Genomic DNA, 15,309 nt, shown 5'->3' on the forward strand with positions numbered 1-15,309 from the left:
ACTCTTGTGATATCCCCCGTACCATCTTCCAAAAAACTGTCATTGTCTCAACAACGTTACCCATAAACAACAGTCATGGTGTCAACAAGTGAGCCCGACGACAAACGAGCATCTGAGGCAAGACCGTTTCCTCATTTCCCTCATTGTAAGCCCTATTGGGGAGTTAGGGTGATGTGCTGTCCCCTAAGGGGGGAAACACAAAGTTATTGGAACGACAAACTTGGGGCGGGCCCCTTATAAACACCTCCCGAACTAGAAAGCGGCCTACAAAATCCACCGAATCTACATACCGACGCCCCCTAAAACCGAAACCTGCAGCTCGTGGACGCCTACCTAGAATAAACCAACCTAACTGTGGACGGTAGAACAACGTGGCAAACAGTCTCGAATAGTGGAAACTTGACACCCAGGCACATCGTGGTCACGGATCGCACCATGTCACATTGATCAAAGGTAGAGTAGGTAGCAAGGGGTAGTGTAGCAAACATAATCTCACAATCGCTAACAAGAAGACTTAACCATGCGCTAGCTATTCATCACCCAAACTACCCACATCCAGTCCCGTTCGTTTCTCATACACTCTTTAAATCTATGCCACCCCAAACTCTAATTCCTGTGCATTCGTTTACCCCCCACTCAAACCTGTTTGAGATACTCAAGAACCTTGTCCCGCTCCTCCACCGGCATCACGCGCAGCATGTCGCGCACACCCTTCCAAGCCGCGCTCTCTGTCGCCTCCTCGCTGTCATTGCTGCCGTTGCGCACTAGCTCCCGCACCTCAGCTGCGAGGGCCTCATTCTTGAGAGCCTCAACCTTGTCGTGCACGATTTTCCTATTCTGCTCATACCAGGTGGAGACCTCGCGGTCGTTGGTCGCAAAGTTGGGAACATTACACCACGCCTCCAATAGTTGGAGGTGGCGGGCACGCACTTCGCTCTTGTCGGTCTTGGGACGGACACCTGCATCCGAAATGGCGTTGTTGATGCGGCGCAAGATGTGTTCCTCGTTAAGCCTCCTGCGCACACGCCAGTAGAAGAAGCGGCGAGCTTCGCGCCACTCCAGCACCTCCCGAATAACGCCCTTCGCCTTCATGCGACCGGCACGGTCGTGCAGGTCGGCGTACTGCAGGCTGATCTGGGCATACACAGGGAGCAGATGCTGCTCCCGCTCCGTCATTTGCTTCTTGATGTTGGCGGCCTCCTCCTTGGACAGACCCTCCTTGGCCATCTGCTTCTTGAGGCTCGCGTACTGCGGGTCAAGACGGGCCATCGTCTCGAGCTGCTTGTCCTTGCGGTACTTGATACCAACAATACCCTCGGGCTCCAAGACACCACCGCGGGCCTCGACATCTGCGTACATCTCCATGAAGGTCTCGTTGATGGTCGGGTCCACGACGACCCACGAACCACCACGGAGTTCGCCGAACGGCGGGATGTAGATGAACACGGGCTGCTCAAACTTGACCAAGGCGTCCACAATGAAGGAGCCGTACTTGAGGACCTCGTTGTACATGTCACGCTGACCGCCCGAGAACCCACGCCAGTTGGCGAGAATCATCAATGGCAGCTGCTCACCGTGGTTGAAGTCGTTGATGGCCTGGGCAGTCTTGAACGCCGAGTTGGGGTACCAGACACCGCCGGCTTCGTTGCTAAGCTGCTCAATCGAGTCTGGGTTAGCAGGGTCGGCCGGCGTGATGTTCTCGACGGAGCGGGTCTCGACCGCAATGACACCCATGGGGATGCCAGCCAGACGGGCACGACCGACCACAACGGTCCGGGCCCAGCCACCGAGAGACTCGACGAACGAGTCCTTGTCAAAAAGACCGGGCTGAAAGCCGTCGGCGTCTTCTTTGCCGGCAATCATCCACCGAACGTCGTAGGGTTGCTTCTGCGGTGGCGTGTACACGACGTCGCGATCCCAATCGTCGACACTGGGGCTAATAGGCACCGGACTGTTACGCTTGTCGGGCACAAACGACATCCATTCCACAATCTTGGAAACACCGGCGAAGTCATCGTTGGCTGTCAAATGCGACACACCGTTGCGGTACATGATCTGGGTACCACCAAGTTGCAGGTTAGAGGTGTACACCTCACGACCAAGCAGGTTGTTGAGCGCCGGGGCACCGGTGAGGATGATTGGCTGGCCTTCGATTTGCACGGCACGTTGACCGAGACGGACAAGGTAAGCACCAATACCTAGGCACACTGGTTAGCTTGAATGTTTTCATTAGAACAAGGCCAATAGGGGAAATATAAACTTACCGACGGAGCGGCAGGTCACCAACGTGCAGGTGAAGATGTCGGTGTAAGCCCTGCTCGTGGCACCAGCAATTAAACCGGATCCACGCAAACATTCAACACCCAAGCCGTCTTCGGCACCGACGATCGTAACGATCTTGTGCCGCTTCTCGCCGTCTTCCGTGATCTCCTCAGTGATCACCTCGTTCTCAAACCGGGCCCTGGCCTCCTCCGAAAGGTAGAGGTACTTGAAGCCGGCCTCGGGCTTCTCAGCATCGTTCCAGGCCACGCTGAAGTGAGGCATCAACTCGGTAGCCAGACCCAAGCGGGCACCAGAGTTGGCCGAGAGGTAAATGCGCGGAATGCCCAGCTTACGGGCCAATTCGGTGCACTTGTAGAAGAAATTGTCCTCCTTGGGGCCGAAGGACCCGATGTTGTAGGTGATATCATTGGCCACGACAACAAACTTGCGCCCCTTAGGGTACTCGGGAGTGCGGGCGTTAATCAACCAACCGACCATACCGCAAGTGTTAGTACCAGGCTCGCGAGCTACCTCTGCCAGCTTGTCTTGGTCGTCCAACACCAGCTCGTTATAGTCGATGCACTCGCCAGTCGGGGGCTGGAGCGTGGCCAAGCCGGGGTTGGCCTTCACTGCGCTGGTCCAGCTGTTTTGAATGGCTTGGCGGAAAAGCTCAGGGAAGTCGTAGACGTATTGGGTACCCATGATGTGCGCCTTGTAACGCTTGGGCTGCAGCCAGTTCTTGGTCGGATACGGGGTCGAGACCGGGAGGAGATGCATCGAGCCGATCTTGGTGGTGCCACCGATCGACTGGAACACCCATTCACCCTTCTCCGACTTGCGTTCCTCATACATCTCCACCTGGATAACGTAACCCGAGGTGTTGGTGATAATAACACGCAACGGGTACGGCGTGCCGGTCTCGGGGTTGGTGCAGATGATGCGGATTTCGACCTGGGCAACGCGCAGACGCCAGCCACGGGGACCAAACCGGTCCAGGAAGCCCTGAAGCGAGTGCTCAACCTCTTTAGGCTGCAGTTGGAAAATGGGGCTGAAGTTGATGAACATGTGGTTGAGATCGGAATTGCTCGTGCCAATGATCTCCAGGGCGTCAAAGATGTCGTTAATAACGCGGTCCGCCTCCGAGATGAGGTATTCAGCCGTAGGAATCTCATCACGGAGCCTCCCGGGGCGAATAACCGCACGGGTGAAGAAACGGCGATCAGTCTCGACGTCCTTGCCAATGCCCTCGTACACATGGATGTTCTTGTTTTCGGTGAACACGGGCTTGATCTTGAACTTGGACAGACGTCCAAGCTCGAGTTGGAAGGCAAGAGAAGGCTCGATGTGACGGATGCTGTCGTCCTCGACGTAGTTGGGGCCCCTGAAGGTGTAGTAGGCCGGGTAGGATCCGTCATTCCGGCCGCAGATGAAGGTCAGCCGGCGGACACGGCGAGCGAAGAGCTCATCCTTAAACTGCTGAACAAGGGGCAGGATATCCTTGAGCGTCTCATCGTCGCTGCGGCCCTCGGCGTCGCGGACCGCCACGTTGACGACGGCGGAGAGTTCATCGGAGGTGTCGAGACGCTGGGGCGGCGCGGGCCTGCGCCTGTCGTTCAGCTCAGCGAGGGGGTTGGGTACCCTCCTGCGGTTCCCTTGAGACGGCAAGGTGTCGAGCGCCCGAGAAAGGATCTCCTCCGCATCGTCAATATACTTGCAGGGAATGATCACACCCTTCCGCACTGGCTCGTCCTGTGTCCTAGAAGTCAGGTACGACATGTCGCTGATGGAGTGAATGCGCGAGAAGCTGTGGTCGACGGGGGTCGCCGGGGTCGAAGGGGCGGCCGACTGGAGAGGCAGGCCAAACTCGGACTGGCCGATCTTGCGGAGCGCAAAGTCCCAGGACACAAAGGAGGGCGTATCGGTCTCGTCGGTGTGGTACTCGATCTTCTTGAGAATGTAGGCACGGTAAGCCCGGCGGACGTACGTCTCCAATGCCGCGAGCGAGACCCACGGGTCTTCGTGCGCAAAGAAAAGGGTCAACACGTCGAAAACGGTGTACTTGGAGTCCACAACCTCCTTGATAATCTCCAGGCTTGGCTCGCGGTGGTCCCAGCCGGTCTCACCGTACCGAGACTCCACGACCGACGAGCGGAGGATGTGCTCCATCTGCGCGGTCCTTTCCTCCAATGACGGCAAAGCGCACTGGATGAGGATCTCGCGAGCCTTGAGAGAGACCTTAGCAGTTTGTCGAGACTCAAGTTCAGCCAGCTTGCGAAGAACGGGGCGGAGGATCTTGCCCACGTTACCGACGTGGGGCTTGTTGGGACGGTACTCCTCCAGAATGGCAAGGACGAGGGAGTTCTTGGCCGCAACCCTGCTATGGGAGAGAACGGTTTGGACAACTTTTTGGATGTCGTCCTTGTTCTGGTCACGGAGCTTCAGAATAACCTCCTCGTCCTGCAACCGGCGGCCGGAGAAGAGGCGTTCGACATCGGCGTACTGGGTCAACAAATCCGAGATAACATTCAACTCGCGGTTCTTCTGGCCGTCCGCATACATGTCGAGGATCGCGGTAAGGGGCGATAGTGTACCCTTGAGCATGTCGGCATCGGCTTGGACGGGAACATTGTCGTCAAGGAACTTTTGGAACACCTTGGAAAGATTCCGCGACGGGAACTCAGCTTGCCTTTGCGCCGAACGCTCCAGAACTTGCGTAAACTGAGCGTCAAGTTTCTGGGGCATGCGGGCGTGAAGGGCAGAGAATTGCGCTGCGAACTCGCTGTACGGTAGCTTGGGGTCGCGAAGGACGGCAACAAGTTCCTTCAAGCTGTCAAGCATGACAACTTGGTTGTCAAAACCCATGAGGATGTTGAGAAGGATGTTGTACTGAAGTGAAAACCGCTGCGAGGGCTTGTTACCAACAACGACGGGGGTGCCGTAGTTCGGCAGCTGGCCAAGGAATGGCTGAGCCTGCTTAACACGGCTGGGGTCGTCAAGCGCAAGGATACCAAGAATGTCACCAGCCTCCAGTGCTGCGCCCGGCTGCTTGATCAGCTGCACAATACCGTCCTCCTGGGCAACGAGTGGCATGTACATCTTCATAACCTCCACCTCGGCAAAGGTTTGGTTACGTCGGACGTGGGCGCCATTGTCAACGGTGTACTTGACGAGCTTTCCCGGCGAAGGGGTCCGGAGCTGCGTGGGGTCGTTTTCCTGCTCAAGCAGGCATGTCTTGCCGTCCACAGACATGCGTGTGGCCGCCACTTCCTCCTTCCAGTATATGTTGTGGCTGCGGCCGTTAAGGAGCACCAGAAGGCCACCGTCACTCAGGGCGCGGACTCCCACAGTACACTTGGAACCGTTGATGAAGAGACGGTAGCTGTCGGTGCTCGAGCGAGTAACGGTGAACTTGTAGCGGAACCCCTCGTAAATGAAATCGACGGGGAAAACTGTCCTAAGAATGTCTTTCGCCGGCACCTGGCCTTTCTCGAGGCCACCGCGGTACTCGGCGATGCACGACTCGCTAGCGATGTGAGCCTGGGTCACGGCACCGCAAACGATGGCGAGATTGGGATCAGGCCGCTCAGCGGTAAGTCTCTTGGAAATAAGTTCGTCAAGCCATCCCGTTGTGATCGTGTTCTGCTCAAAGGCGTCCGTTTCAAGAAGCTTGATCAGGTACTCGACGGTCGTGCGGAAATCACCACGGATGCTCAGCTCCTTCAAGGCGACAACCATGTGCTTCCGCGAAGCAGCACGGTTCTCGCCATAGGCAAAAATGTGACCAAATTGCGAGTCCGAGAAACTGTGGATACCACCGGCCGAGCCGACAGAGAAGTAACCCCACACATTGGAGCTCGAGCGGAAGTTGAGATCGTGAAGGACACCGTTCGAAGGCTTGAATCCCTCGCCGGGGTCTTCGGAGGTAATACGGCAGGCCGTGGTGTGACCCTTGGGGGTGGGCCGCCGTTGGCTCTTCTCGCTCTCGGGGTTTTTGAACTCGAAGTCAATTTCGGTCGCCGTCTTGGGATCGACGCCGTACAGAAGCCTGATATCGCGGATCCGGTGAAGCGGGAGACCCATGGCAACCTGAAGCTGGGCAGCCGGGAGGTTGACACCGCTGACCATCTCGGTGGTCGGATGCTCGACCTGCAAGCGCGGGTTGAGCTCGAGGAAGTAGAACTTATCATCAGCGTGGGAGTAAAGGTACTCGACGGTTCCGGCGGAAACGTAGCCGACAAGTCTCCCAAGGCGAACGGCGGCTTCCTCCATGGCCTTGAAGGTGATGGGCTTCGCAATGGTGACAGGGGCCTCTTCGATAATCTTTTGGTGTCTCCGTTGTACCGAGCAGTCTCTGCCAAAGAGTGAAATGTTGTTGCCGTACTGATCGGCGAGCAATTGGACCTCCAAATGCCTGGCGCTGTCTGCCAGCTTCATAATGAAGATGGGCGAGCCGGGGATTTCGCTGGCGGCCGCCTTGTAAAGCTCCTCAAAGTTCTCCTCGTCGACGACTTTGCGAATACCTTTACCACCACCACCCTCAGATGCCTTGACCATGACCGGGAAGCCAATCTCCTTGGCCTTCTCCAGACCTTCTTGCCATGAGCTCACACAACCTTTCAAATAGACCTCATCGGGTACGGTCACGATTCCCTTGTTGTCAACGCTAACCTCGCTAACCCCCGTCCCAGACCACGGAATGCAAGGCACATCGGCGTGCTGGGCGACGATAGTCGACGAAATCTTGTCACCAAGAGACCGCATGGCTGAACCAGGGGGACCGATAAACACAATCTTCTTTGGCGACGCCGCCAGCGACTCGGGAAGCTTTGGATTCTCGGATGCGTGACCCCTGTATTGGTTGTCCGTTAGCTCCGAAGGCGCCAGATTGTCGCGTGAAAGAATAGGCTCACCATCCCGCCCAAACTGCATGGACATCCATGCGCTCCGCCACGTCCACAATAAGTTCTACGTTGGCATAATTATGGTTATTCGTGCCGCCGGGAACCTCGACGTAGTGGTCCGCCATGCGAATGTAATCAGCATTTGCTTGGAGGTCTTCCGGCGTGGCCATAACGGTAAACTTAATAGCCCGTTCGTCGCCGAATGTCTCGTACGCCCATTTCCGCACGGAGCGAATCTCCTTGACGGCAGCGATACCGTTGTTGGCGATCAGGACCTAGGGAGATAACGGTTAGCTTGATGTTCGCGGTAGGACACAAACGGGCAAGACGTCGAAGGGCCCAACTCACGTTTGTAATAACAGTGTGGCCATCGTGGCTAGCCACAAAGTCCTTCACTTTTGACGCAGGGGCGTTGTCAAGCTCATTGCCGCCAATGAAGTGAGAAGGTAAGCTGTGTTTTTCGGCGTAGGTCGTCTTGCCGTTAGTGTGGACGGCTTCAGCGCCGCTGCCCTGGGCGTTGGACTCCGCCATTCTTGCTGAAGGTAAAGGATGTCAAGATTATGACTGTGAGAAGCACCGGCCGAGTTCAACCGCTTTGTGTAAACCACGAGGGTGGGTGTAAGACTCGAAGAAGCGAGTACCGGAGTCGGACAATTTCCCGGACTTTGGGCTTCGGGCTATCGATAACGAATTTGGAGAGCACCAGCACACGAACTGGATGCTTGCTAACTGCGATCTCGGCGTTCCGCTGTAAGCACGGCCCAATGACATAAACCAACTCGAGAACCCAAGCTGGGGATCGAACCTTCAGGTACCGCGAAAGCGTCTCGAACAAAAGATGCTTTAGGCCGCGGGTGGGAGGAGTCGTGAGAAAGGAATCGTGGGTAAATCTGCGAGGTGTTGAGACTCGGAGCCGATTAGAACAGAGGTTGGGAAAGGCGAAAAAGAGTACAAGAAGCGAAAGGTCGTCTTGTGCCCCGTAGTTACCACGCAGCAAGTAGTCTTGATTGGAATTAGGGAAAGAATGGAAGGGAGACAGTTCGTTGGGCAGGAAGGGGAGGAGGAGCAGGTAGATGAATGGCAATGTGGGAGTTTCTGGTGGGAACCTGCACGCTTGGGACGAGAAGTGGGACCGAGCCAGAAAAAAGTGACAGTGTACCGACGTGGTGGGGCACGGTGCCCGTCACCCCAAGGCGGGGACTTCCTCTTTTCATCCCCAAAACTGCCCGAAGCCGTCGGTGGTCCTCGGGGGACGGTGCGAAGCATCTTCTGGGAAATCAGACCTGGAAATCTTTCTTATTTCTTCTCGTCCCTCCCGTATATTTTTTTCTAAATTCAATTATTTCCCGGCCGCTGGGTATTTTGGAAGACGCAAGGAGGGGAACAGCTACATACAGTGCGAGCACTCCAACTTCCAAGCCGTTGAAAGGGGAAGCTGCATGACAGCCCCCTGTTCAGGCCCCATCGAATCCTCAAGACACCCGGACGGGTGGGCAAAGGTTGAAAACTTGCGTCTCGAGATTGGGGAAAGGGCCTGCTACCTGCAGCATCCCACGGCCTATCTAACCATGCGGACCACCATCATGCGATTACCGCCGTGGCGCGATATTGGGCCGGGCGCTCCCAAATAGGCCCGTCCATGTCTTACCAAAGCGTTCGTCGCGATTTCTCATTTCAACGCGGGGTGGACGTCCATGGAGGCGGCGAGCCTCGGACTATGAGATACGCCAAGATCCTGTCGGGAACCCGACGTCGGATATCGGGGTCCGGCGTCCGAAAAGAGACGAAGTTCACCGACCTGAGCGTTGATCAAGGTCAACTCAAGTCCCGGCCCCTTCCTTAGCCAAATGGAATGTTCGAGTTCCGACGATGTCTGCATGTTGATGTGTTCAATCGTCTGTGGGAGGATTGAACGTTGACTTGCGACAAGTGGGGTTCTGTCATGGACGGGACAACGGCAATCTCAACAACCGAAACCTGACAGTTCAACCAAATTTCCGCCGGCTTGCATCTTCGCCCACGCCACAAACCAACCGAGCGAAAACTCAACCCCCGGGGAAGTTCCCGACATGATTCCACGAAGTATGCATCGCCGCCCGACTTGAGCTATTCGAGATCCAAGCTGGATGGTTCGTCTCCCGCAAGAGCCACTCAGTTATGAGACGAACGAAAGACGGGCTCGACGAACTGATATAGCGACCGGAAAGGAAGGAGAGCAGCAAGCGGCGAGTTCTCGCCGTGGGTGCCACGCACTGAGTTTCGAAAATGAAATCCCCAATTGTTGAGTCCCCACCACCGAACGGTCGGGTACCCCCGCTAGCTGATCGGTGAAATGTTCGAAACGGCCAGGGGTCGGAGTTGGGACCCGCAGATCCCCAACACTCCCCGCGACATGGGGATGGCGCTTTCAGACGAGACGACACGACTAACCATTTCTGCTTACCAAAGTATGCTCATCGAGAGCTCGTCCCTCCCGCATTACGGAGTAGGCCATGATGTTTGCCAGACGGGGCACAAAGACGGAATCCGGAGTGATTTGGCCGCAGGTACACGTGTAAGTTCCGGTAACGCCCGGACGCATTGCTGTAAAGTGGAGACTGGGCTGCATTTCGTCCTCTCAGCTCACGACCGCAACAGCAGATAAGACGTCAACCGCGAGCCCATTCTCGGCCTTCCGTCTTACGTCCGTCACCGCAATGGAGTTCGTGGATCGATACACAGGAGATCAGCTCCATCAATCTTTCATGTAAATTCATCGTAAGCACAAGCACCCATTTCCGAAAGATAAATGCACCGAAAAGTGCCCGAAGTCTTCAAGCCACCTCTGTGCCGGTTCCGGCCCAATGCGTGCAGTCAATTTCAGCGCTCCAGTCAACCTCATCGATATTTCATAACAATCTGTTTCCTTTGTCCTTTAGCTACATAGTAATGAGGTGTTGTTAAGATAACCTTCTACAATGAGACAAGCCAGGTCCGATGCCGACGCCGCCGACCAGGGAGCAGTCCTTCCCCAGACCGCATCGTCTCCAAGCGGACCCAACCAGACGGTCCCACCCTGCGCGTTTACGCAAAAATCGTACGATAACCCACATCCCATGCAAAGACAGTTGCACCCCATCCCTCCCAAGCTTGTTGTCACAACATCTTCCCGCTCAGCCCTACGGCAATCACCCGCTTCCTGTTCCCGCAACAGCGCACAGTGGGAGATACTGAGCAGTTCGGTCCAAGCCAAAAGAAGGACAGTGCGCCTGAGCCCATTTAGGCCACGCTCCTCCTGCAAGGGCGTGAGAGGGACGGGCCGGATGGCGTCACCTGCATAGCATCGGTTATGCTAAACATTGTACATAACCACAATGAATACATAAATCATTCAGAAAACCGCTCTCCGCACAGGCCAGCGTGTCCAGGATTCCCTGGTGTTGAGCCACGTTTTGCCCGCCCAGCCAGACTCATTGTCGTCCCGACTCTTTCTGTCGCGTGCCGGCGAGTCATCCGAACCACAATTAGCTAGGAACTGGAATAATAAAATTTCAATGAAGAGAAATGCGGGCGGAGTATCATCGCAAGGCCCTGCCGAGACATCCGGAGTTGACCAACGTGACGAAAAGTGAAGCAATACGCACGTTTATCGTAATTTTGTCGTAAACGCAGGTGGTGTACGTAAGGCATGTATGTCCGTAATGTCATCATAAGCTTTTTGTCTCTATATGGTCTACTATACAAGATATAAGCTGTCTCGGGAGACTGAAGCCTAGAGCAGAGCTCCACCGATAAGCAGGACACATTGAGATTGCTTGGGTATGTACCTCTCACTTAAATGAGTGTTAGCATCATCAAACAACCGGGTCCCTCGGAATCGCGAAAAGAATTAGCATAGCTGAATTAGTCCAGAATACACTAGGGCATGACCATGAAACCGACCAGAAGCGCAAGGGACGAGTCACGAATCGGTGAACAGAATTGAGAAGAACGGTGTTGTAGTACAAAAGAAAAGAAGAATAAGTCGAGTTTGTTATAAAAGAGGTATGTCCGTTTCAACCCAACACCAACCAACCAACCAACCAACCATCCAACCGACCGGCAGCCACCCAACCCCTTAAAAAGATGGCAGACCCAGAAAACCCACAATCATCCTCAACCCCCACCACTCACCCATCCTCACTGCCCTCAAACCTCATCAAACCTCCTCGCCGATCCAGAACCCAATCCCATCTCCACCGCCCCACCGTCCGAACCCAAGCCTCTCATCATCGTTTCCTTCTCAAATCCTCCTCAAGGGTCCAACCCTTCCCAACACAACAATCCCTCCAGATCCTAAACCAGCTTCGATATCGATGATAAACCAAACCAACCCAAACAAAGTGCGCGAAGGCAGATAAAAACATGAAACATGCAGAGCAATGCAATGCAAAAAAGCAATGCAGGCAAAAAGGTATCCGCTTCCTGTCGCAACTGACCCAACTGGGCAGACAGACAGATAAACCACGCAGAACGAAGTGGGTAGAAGGGGAAAGGGGGGCAATTCTAACCGTCAAACCCCAGATATCCCGCATCCAAATTCATTCCCTCCCATTCTCTGTTGCTGTTATTCCTCCTCTCATCCCCGTATCGTCCGGGGTATATACGTATTATGAGGGCAAAGCAATGGTGACCATCACTTCACAATCCTCGTTTGGTCCCATCTATCCGTTCTCTCTGAATACCCAACTTCCTCAACCTCTAGCCTACTTCAATACGTCTCTCCCAAATCTCCCAAAACTCTCGTTCCTGAAGCAGCACCACTAGGCCTCCTCCCAATGGGAATCCCTGATGAACCGCCGCTCTGCCGCCTAATCGACGACGGCATGGGGATCCCGCTGCCTGAATGAACAGCGGCAGCCGCCTCCATGTCTAGTCGATTGTAGGTGCCACGTCGACTTGGCGTGGGGATCTCGCTGATGCTGTCGGTGTATTCGTCTGCTTCCACCATCGGTCCCGCCGTGTTGACATAGCTGACACTGCCGCTATGCCCGTGACCGTGCATGCCGAGGCTGCTGCGGGGACGAGCGAGCGGCGTGCGGTTACCTGACATACTGGCACGGCTCATGGGGCGGGGTGGCGGCATGGTCGTAGAGGAATGGTGGGATTCGGTGCGGCTCGCGGGGCGGGTGTAACTGGAAAGGCTAGCGCGGCTGCTAGGGCGGGAGTAATCTGGTTCGTTTGTGGTGTGGTTGTTGGAGGAGTGGGTAGCAGACGGGGGGTTGCGGTTAGGCAGGGGGCCGAAGGAAAGACGCGAGACGCCCGACGTACTAAGCCGGGGAACGTGCTTGGTTGTGCTAGTGGATATGCTGCTGCGCGAGTCGGATGTGCCGTGGCGGGTATGGGAAGCCGCAGATTCGGAGCCGGCTAGGCTGGATGCATTGGACCCAGCCCCCCGTTTCCGACTGCGGATCGTGACGCTCGGCGGCACGATCATAGTACCCCTCGGCGAGGAGCGTGGTGGAGTGTTTGTATTGGCGTTGGGAGCAGGCAGCTTCGATCGCGCTGACTGCACACGTGCCTCTAGCTTCTGCATTTGAGCGGTAAGCGTCCGGATATGGGTCAGCGAGTTTGAGGACGACATGCCGCGGGCGGCGAGGCTCGCCCTAGCAGCAGCCGACGGTCGCCCGGATGGTTGCCGCATTGGGCCGGTTCCATTCGCGGCACGAGACCCACGAGCTGAAGACGACGAAGTCGTGGCCGTTCTCGGTTTCGGGGTAGTACTATTTTCGGCAGAGGGGAGGCGGCTCTTGCGTTGCGGGCCCGGGGTCTTTAACGAACTCATTCTCGGGAGTGGGAGAGACGCGTCCGACATGGGTGGCGAAGGGGGACCGTGAAGCTCGGGGACCGTGTCCGCGGCGGATAGCGACTTAAGGTCCGGCGGAGTCATGATCATTGGCGAACTGGCAGTCGAGTGTGGCGAGTTGCAGAAAGATGGTGACCCGGGAATCGAAGAAATATCGGTCGAGATGGTGGAAAGGTGCCGCGACTCTTGTTTTTTGAGCTTGTCCTGCAGAATTTCGGCTTCGATCTTGAGGTCGGACAGCTCCTCCCGAAGTCGTTGCGCTTCTACCCGTAGCTGTTCACGCTCCTTCTCCCCAATCTTGATCTCCTCCTCCAGCATGACGGCTCGTTCTATGCCCATATTGTACTTGGATTCGAGATCTTCGAGAGAAGAGGTGGTGGTCCGGGCCTGTCGTTCAAAATCGTCATTCGCGACTTCGATGTCACGAAGTCTCAGCTGGAGTGTCCTGTTGGCGTCCCGCAGGCTCGTGATTTCCTTTTCGAGACCATTCTGTGCGGAGTTGGACTCCGACTTGGACTCTTTGTATTTCCGCTAAGGCACATTAGCGGACCGGTTGACTGGGACAGCCGCGTATTCTTCGCGAGAGAGCGGACTCACCTTCCATTCCTCAACCTCGAAGGTCAGCCCCTCCGCCTTTTGGCGGAGTGACCGCTCCCGCTTGTCTGCCGCATCGAGATCCTTCTCAAGCTCCGCCTCGAGCTCTTTGCTGGAGGCCTGGAACTCGGAGAGCTCCGCCTCTAGCACCTCGTATTGCGATTTATACCAAGCCAAAGCATCCTCCACACTGGTTCCTGCTCTCGGGGGGGATGACGGCGGCTCGGACATTTAGAAGGTGGTTGCGATTTTATTTTTTTTGGTTACGCAGCGGCGTACTGTACTGCGCGATTTCGCATGTGTACAAAGCGACTCAATAAAATGGGAGAAAGAGCGTTGCGAAGTTGGCGTCGTGACTAAAAAGAAAGGTCGTGCGTCGTAATCATTAAATGTCGAAAAGAGAAAGTGCGTCGCGAGTGGCGAAAAGAAGAAAGGAGGGTTCGGTAGCCGTCTGTTGGCGACGGCGCTGCAATCCTGGCGACAATGATGGGTCAACGACGTCCTCCGCCTTTTGTGTTGCGACCAGGAGACCACAACCAACCGGGGAGGTGGATCGTCGCTCAGGGTCCGCGGGCGTCGAAAATCGAAGAAAACGGAGCGAAAAACCAGTCCGCAAGTGTCGCAAGAATTCCCAAGTCGTTTGGTCGCGGCGCGCGACGGTCTTACCTACCTGTTGGCGCGGTGGTTTGTCGTCGGCGTCGATTGCGGTGTCGTCGATGTTAGAGGGAGGAGGGACCCCCTTCGAACACTCATCAGCGGAGGATGTTTGGCTTGGCGGCCGCTTGTCGCTCCTCCTGGTCGCCTGGGGCTTGTCGCATGCGCCAACGATTGGCGCCCCAGCAACCGTGCACAGAGGTGGGGCAACAAAGGTGGGTCCCCATGTCCCGCCTGACACTGGTGTTGGGCTGCATGACCTGCTAGCTGCTGCCCGTTTGGGCTCTTGATTTGTCTCCCAAAGCAGACCAAGGTCACCATGCAGTGCCCAAAACAAAACAAAAAGAGAATTCTTCCTGAGGCACACAACAATTCAAAATCTGTTGCAATTTGGGTGCATGACGGCCATGAGGATGACGGGGTGCATGCTAATAATAGCATGAACTTGTCCGGTTTATTTCGCAAACGAGCGGGCCTCTTCATGCCGATTCTTCACCGTTGCATTAGCTCCAGTCCCACACCGCTTCGACTCGCCAAACCGCACTTTCTGAAACACCGCGAGGTTTTGCCGAAGAAGAGCAGTCCTGCCTCATATGTTTCTTTCCCGCTGTAGAACTTATGCGCCAAGCGTCGAATCTCAGGAACGTGGCCTCCTGTCTCGTATGATGTATTCCATACCGGTTTGTACGGACCCGTAGTTACCTACTTTAACCAACATCTTACTAGTTGTAAATGCACCTCGTGTTGCATCTGGGGTTGGGAGTAGCCAGCTCTGACCGCTTGTCCTCGCCCCGTCCGAGCTTTTCCCGTCGTATCTCTCTTGTTGGTCCTTATTTACTAGACAGTTCTATCTGTGTATTCTGCATAACTATCTCCGTCTCTTGGTGTAGTTTCCCGCATATCCACAAGGATCGTGGTAAAGCACCTAGACCCGGAGTAAACCTGATAATTACACTCAATGCGTAGAGAGCCACAGCCTACCGCCACACCTCTCTGAGCCGCTATCAAAATGAACGGCAGGAATCTTTAGCTGCCGGCGCCCGCAAGGAGTTGTTTATTTTCCAGTTGGAAATG

At 55.5% G+C, this 15,309-nt stretch overlaps 2 protein-coding genes across 2 annotated transcripts; both read right to left on the reverse strand.

Annotated features, from left to right (window-relative positions):
* Window positions 1-636: 636 nt before the first annotated feature.
* C8A04DRAFT_29152 (acetyl-CoA carboxylase) lies at window positions 637-7,694 on the reverse strand (the record flags this gene model as incomplete). The annotated part of the gene is made up of 4 exons (XM_062780898.1): window positions 637-2,198; window positions 2,265-7,111; window positions 7,173-7,438; window positions 7,512-7,694. 4 exons carry the CDS (start codon window positions 7,692-7,694, stop codon window positions 637-639), a joined length of 6,858 nt encoding a protein of 2,285 aa, XP_062636507.1.
* A 4,198-nt stretch (window positions 7,695-11,892) lies between these two features.
* Window positions 11,893-13,812, reverse strand: C8A04DRAFT_37688 (uncharacterized protein; the record flags this gene model as incomplete). The annotated part of the gene is made up of 2 exons (XM_062783976.1): window positions 11,893-13,518; window positions 13,585-13,812. The coding sequence occupies 2 exons, from the start codon at window positions 13,810-13,812 to the stop codon at window positions 11,893-11,895; spliced, it is 1,854 nt and encodes a 617-aa protein (XP_062636508.1).
* Window positions 13,813-15,309: the final 1,497 nt, after the last annotated feature.

This window comes from Dichotomopilus funicola, assembly GCF_033296635.1.
Source record: "Dichotomopilus funicola strain CBS 141.50 unplaced genomic scaffold C8A04scaffold_36, whole genome shotgun sequence".
Lineage (NCBI taxonomy): Eukaryota > Fungi > Ascomycota > Sordariomycetes > Sordariales > Chaetomiaceae > Dichotomopilus > Dichotomopilus funicola.